This window comes from Vipera ursinii (assembly GCF_947247035.1).
Source record: "Vipera ursinii genome assembly, chromosome: 2".
In the NCBI taxonomy this organism is placed as follows: Eukaryota; Metazoa; Chordata; class Lepidosauria; order Squamata; family Viperidae; genus Vipera; species Vipera ursinii.
This window is the reverse complement of record NC_139513.1, coordinates 196,071,336-196,077,335: the sequence shown is the minus strand read 5'-3', so window position 1 is coordinate 196,077,335 and position 6,000 is coordinate 196,071,336. Positions and strand designations below refer to the sequence as shown.

General features: G+C 41.9%; 1 protein-coding gene across 1 annotated transcript in view; it reads right to left on the bottom strand.

Moving 5' to 3' along the window:
* Positions 1-460: 460 nt before the first annotated feature.
* Positions 461-6,000, bottom strand: part of LOC310636048 (stimulated by retinoic acid gene 6 protein-like) — a gene marked incomplete at its 5' end in the record, with an annotated part of 31,035 nt that continues 25,495 nt past the window's right edge. Inside the window, 6 exons of the mRNA XM_083355507.1 lie at positions 461-939; positions 1,510-1,656; positions 4,025-4,188; positions 4,571-4,690; positions 5,611-5,728; positions 5,825-5,873. Of these exons, the coding sequence (XP_083211633.1) occupies positions 845-939; positions 1,510-1,656; positions 4,025-4,188; positions 4,571-4,690; positions 5,611-5,728; positions 5,825-5,873 (693 nt within the window). The 3' untranslated portion in view covers positions 461-844. The remainder of the gene's footprint in view (positions 940-1,509; positions 1,657-4,024; positions 4,189-4,570; positions 4,691-5,610; positions 5,729-5,824; positions 5,874-6,000) is intronic.

Here is a 6,000-nt window from a genome sequence, read left to right as displayed (position 1 = left end):
TTTCCCAATTCCAACTCATTGTGAGTGAAATAAGGCTGCATTGTGGTGCCCTAATTTCGTAATGCAACACATATGTGTCCTCCATATTATTTCTTCCTCCTGATGCAGGGAATCAAATTAGTTTGATTTTACTTTATGCAAATGATATGACATTTCTTTGTGGCAAAAAAAAATCCTGTTTGGACAGTATCAACCTCCATCATGTGAATACATGTATAGTTTTTGGAAAACTATCAAAGACGATGACATGATCTGCTGAGGATTTGCAACAGAACAATGTAAACAAATTAATTCTTGAGTGCAGGTTTTAGTGAGACAATATCTTGATGAATTCACTCAGATTATGATTAAATAGCATCCTTATTTCAATCAGTTATTATATAAACACCTGGGGATTCCATCGCTAATATGTTTATTTATGTGCTTCCTTCCTTATTTACTGAAGCATTTGTAACCCACATTCCAAACACTTTGCAATAAAATTTAAAAACAATAATAAAACTAACTATTCCTTTGCACCTTACTCTGTGTAACTCTCATGGCCTCTGCCTTCGCATTTCATAATTGAAATGAGTGGAACCTGAATATTCCAAAGAAAGGTGGTCTGCCACAGAAGCAATCATGTTTGTCTGAATCCAAATCAACTGGAAATGCGTTTCAATACACAGAAATATCCATAACAAATGTCCTTCAAGATTTCTTCACCACCCTATGCTTGTAATTGAACTACTAAGTAATCATATGTGAAAGACATGAAATGTTCTCTCTTCTGTTAACTCTCCTGCACGTCTGAAACTATTCAGCCCTATTCAGATAAAACAAAGCAGGGGCACTTCATGGATCCTCACTTTGGCTTCCTGTGTGCAGAGAGGCTGGGGTTCTTTAGAAGGGTATAAAACAGCAGCCATCTTGTCCTGGCCTTCTTGGACACCCTAAAACCTAAATGAGAAAGAATGGGTGTTTAATTTCCAGTATCCTAGTGATTCTTTAGTAATTCCCAACGACATCCTGCACTCTGACTTCACCCACCTACGAAGTCATGAGCACTGTCCTAATTTTTCTAGCCTGCCCCTTATCAGATGCACCAGGACCTCAAAACTCATCCTCCTATAGTCGTTACAAGCACTGACCTTGATGGCTGAAGAGAATGGAAACTGACGTTCAACAGCTCTGGAGATCACCAGTCGGAAAAGGCCACTCTGTTGCCCTAAACCCTCTATCTTCATGGCTCAGGCCACAGAGGGAATGTGCAGTCATTTAAGGCACCCTCCTGCTGGCTTCAGGCATGAAATGAGACAAGCATGGCCAGTACCATCATTCCCCCTTCCCCGTATACTATGTTGTTTGAATGCAATGTGGATTTCCTAATCTTTGGGGTATATGATAAATGCAAGGCTTTCTGTCATTTTCTATAATGTATTTGTTAAACTTTATTTTCAAAACCCAATATTCTCCTATCCCCTTCATCTACTGCAACATAAACATGGACCAAACCGCAGCAGGGTTTACCTGTTAATTGATCAACGTGACAAGAGTATGAGTTTCTCTGCTGCTGGTTCTCTAGACAGTTGGCTGCAAGAAGGTGGCCAAAGCAAAGAAGAATTGGATTGGTATGATAGTGGTCCATAAAAAGCATCCCGATCCATGTTTTGTATCCTGCAAGGAAATAGCAATCCTTTGGGAAGAAAATTCAACTACAAGTGGACAACTCTGATTGCACTTCTAGAAGATGGCAATTTACTGTAGGCAATCTGATTCACTCTTTAGTGAAGAGGTAAATTCCAGACAAAGAGGTTGGGTAGCTTTGTTCAGTTCATGGGCTTTCCACGAGACTCACCAATCTCCCCAAAGAGCTATCCAACTGTACCCTCAGTGAAAAGCCATAGCTGTCACTGTAGTTTTCCCGATGCTTCACTCAAGCTACACTCTGCCCAATAGGAAACATCAGACTGCTTGACTGAAAATCCCATAGAGGAGGGGTCCCCAACTATTGAAGACCCTTGCTCTATTTGGAACTGGGCCACATGAGCAGTGGGCAGGCATGCACGCGCACTGCTCAGGTAAAATAGAACATCACCATCAAACCTCAAATTTTTTACTTTTACATAATAGTATAAACTAGCCCTTTCGATAACAAATCTATCTAATCGGTAAAGCCCAAAATCAAATTTTCATTTTTTTCCACATCAAGCACAAAGTCTAGAGGTGGTTTCCACATAGAAGTAAAAGTATCTGTATTTTTTTTTCTTTAATCAAAAGAGTCAATTTAGCCATATCTCTGCTAGCTCCACCAGTTTTTGCAGCTGTTCCTCCATTGTGGGGATCGATGTAGCCTTCCATTTCTGCGTAACTTGCTCACGCAGCCTGGTTCCCTTCCCCCCGCCAAGCCAGGTCATCGAACTGCAAAGTTTAGGGACCGCTGTCATAGACTTGAAGGCATAGCCAATATGGAGGACTTTTGAGTGCCAGCAATAACCAACTACAAGAAATGATGTTGGAAGAGTCCCTTGTAAGAATCGATTGAAATGCAGAAAAGTGCAGGTCCTACAGAGATGGTGCTGCTCTGAGTTTGTTTGCTTGTTTATTTGAATTTATGATGGCCACCCACTCCAAAGGAATTATTATAGCCATTCACTATAAAAGATTATCCAATTGAAAGTGGCTTCAAGGTGCTGTAGCTGTTTCCCAGGAACCAAACAAACCATGGAAGTTTCTGCAAAAGAAATCCTGCCTTTGGATCAGATTGTGTTTCCCGCCGTTAGTTTAGAGATCAGATACTGTATGGCAGGGGTGTCAAACTCAATTTCATTGAGGGCCGCATCAGCATTGCGGTTGCCCTCAGGGGGCCGGGTGGGTATGGCCAGGGTGGGTGTGGCCTACTGGGTGGGCGTGGCTAGAGTGCGTATGGCCTACTGGGTGGGCGTGGCCAGCTCTACAGCGTTGGCATCAAGGGTGCCTATGGGGGCCTGGGCAGGAGTGGGACAGATCTGAGCGTCTCTGGCAGAAGGAGGGTCTCTGGGCCAGGGCCAAGGCAGTGGGGGCCGTTCCCTCACTGTTTCCAGGATGGCTTCGTGGGCCGCATGAAACCACTTCGCGGGCCGGATCCGCCCCTCCGGGCCTTATGTTTGACATGTCTGCTGTATGGTGATAAGCGTTGAACTATATTATTGTGGCTGGGCTGGCCGGCATTGTAAACTGCCATTGGCCCCAAAGTGTAGGAGACCTTTTCATCTGTGAAATCTCAAAATAACACCTCCTAGTCAGTTCAAGCTTTAGTGAAGCCGCCAGCCAAATGGCATTATGCAGTGGTCATCTCTTCTCTTTCTTCATGCTTAGATTTGTGGTAAGGGGGAAAAAATGGCAGGGGAATATAGAGGGCCAAAAATATGGCCTCGTCTCAAAACATCTTCCTAATTAGTAGGAGTTGAACTTTACAGTCTATTCTCAGCTTCCAGGTAATCCTCGACTTATGACCACAATTGGAACCAGAATTTCCATAGCTAAGCAAGGTGTTTGTTAAGTGAGCCACGGACAATTTTCTGACCTTTTTGCCATGGCTGTTTTAAACAAATCACCGCAGTTTTTAAATAGATCATTTAGTCGTTAAAGGGATCCAGCTTCCCCCATTGATTTTGCTTGTCAGAAACCAGCTGGGAAGATCACAAATGGTGATCACATGTCCTGCCATCATTATAAACACATGCTGATTGCCAAGCACTGAATTTTGATCATGTGACATGGGGGAATGCTGTGATGGTCATTAAGTGCGAGGCCCCGACTGTAAGCTTGTTGTAAGCCCGTTGTAAAACGATCGCAAAATGAATGGTTGTAAGTTATAAGTTGTGGACTATCTGTAGTTAAATTAACCATACCTCTTAATTAACCAATACTTTATTCAGAGAAGATAGGTGTTAAACCGATGAAATGACACAACTAAATTGATCTCTTGGTTTGCTTGTTTTTCCATTCAGGAGTATTCGAAGGAAAGTCTGGTCTGAGAACCCCGAGAAAGTCAGGCCCTTACCCATGTCAGCTGCTTCGTAGCCTTTAGGCATGATGGTCCTATCAATCCGAGCAATCAGCCAGGCTCCCAAAACAATGCTGCACAACAGCCGGAAGAGACAGGCGCTCAGGCCCAGCATGACATTAGAGAAGAACAGGAAGTAATTGAAATTATGGAACACTTTTCTGAAAGTACAAATAAATGACCGTTGGAGAGATTCATATTGGTTCATGGCTGAAGACCCAACTGTGGATATCTGCCAAAAGGTCCCTCCTTCTTCTGATGATTATTTTTAAATTATATGTTAATTATTAATTTAATTAGGAAGAGTTTCGAAGGAGTTCTCTTATTAAGACATGGAAAAGATATTCTTTGGAATGTGCTGCTATATAACGTGGGGTAGTTCCAAATAAAAACGTGAATGAAGTTTATACCTAAAATATTTTATTTTAAATGATCGCTTGATGCGATAGCATATTCATTTACTTCAAGTTCACTTCAGTTTCAGAAATGAAATATCGTTCCTAAATAAAATAAAGAATCGTGACCTAATTAAGGGGAGCTCACCTGTTATCAAGAGCCAAAGGCTTTTCCTTGTCATCTTGAAAAATCTTTGGCTGGAGGAAAAATCGGCTGGCTGTCATAATCTGCAGCATGATGAACCCTACGACAATGGCAATGGTCAGGCTGAAGGGAAGAAGCACAAATAAGTTATATTTATTTATTATTTTATTTTATTAATCCCATTTATATCCCGCCCTTCTCCAAAGACTCAGGGCGGCTTACAATCTAAGCACAAATCAAATGTGCTTAGCAATAGCCTTCATTCTATGTATATGCCTGCTTATTAGGGCTTTCGCCCCCCCCCAAGCGGCATTATTACAAAGTCAGCTTAATTGCCCCCAACAATCTGGGTCCTCATTTTACCTACCTCGGAAGGATGGAAGGCTGAGTCAACCTTGAGCCTGGTGGGATGCGAACCTGCACTAATTGCAGGCCGCTGGTGTTACTTAAGGAGGCATTAGCCCACTGCTCACCATAGCTGTGCAAGTCTACACCCCGGATGAAAGAAGATACTTTTATGTATCTACAGCTCTTTATTTTAGGTATTTTACATGAAAGAGAGCTAAGTTGACCAAAATAAAGGCAGAATAAAATCTAATAGATACACAAGCAAACACACAAACTTTTTTAATTTTTTAAATCCCAATCCCTCAAACCAAAGCTAAGCCTAGGCCTCCATCCAGATAAATGTCTTAAAACATCAAGAAATTAAAGACCTCACAGGGAAGTCATAACCAAGGGTGCAGCTGGGTGGAGTTGTCCTCTAATATTAATTTCGTGAATATAAGAAATATATTTTATGAATTGGCACAAGGTTTGAGCCAACTGAAAAAAATATTCATACGTAAGCTGGGGAGTCCAAGTTTCGAGCCCACGTATTTGATCCCCAAAATTAGAATAGCCACAGGAGTAACCCCCCACAAGTGGTATGCCCCATATTCATGCTCCAGAGACCCCTCACTGCAGAACTGGCCTCTCCATGTGTTTCCCCAGACAATAAGGACAGGTTTTCTGCAAATCGTAGCAAAATCAAAGGCACTTACATGCCAGTTCCCAAACTTTTAGCCATTTCTATCCCCTGACCATGCTTTATAGGCAGCACCAAACCATAAATGAGCATCACCCCAAAGAGGCACTGTATGATATGGAGGACCAGGTAACCTAGAAAAGGAAGCACAAGCAACCAATTTGAACAGGCCATATCAAGGGCACTCCACTTTGCTAGGGAAAATGATGTTTACAACATACGATACATACCCCAAAGGAGATAGGCAATTTGCCAGCCGGAATATCTTGCAATTGCTCCCTGTTAATATGAAAACAATTTTTAAAAAGGACAGATATTTATATAGGCACTTTGCCAACTAATTAATTTATTAGCCAATTGAAATTCCACTGATTTTAACTGGAACAGAAATGCATGATACTTTCAA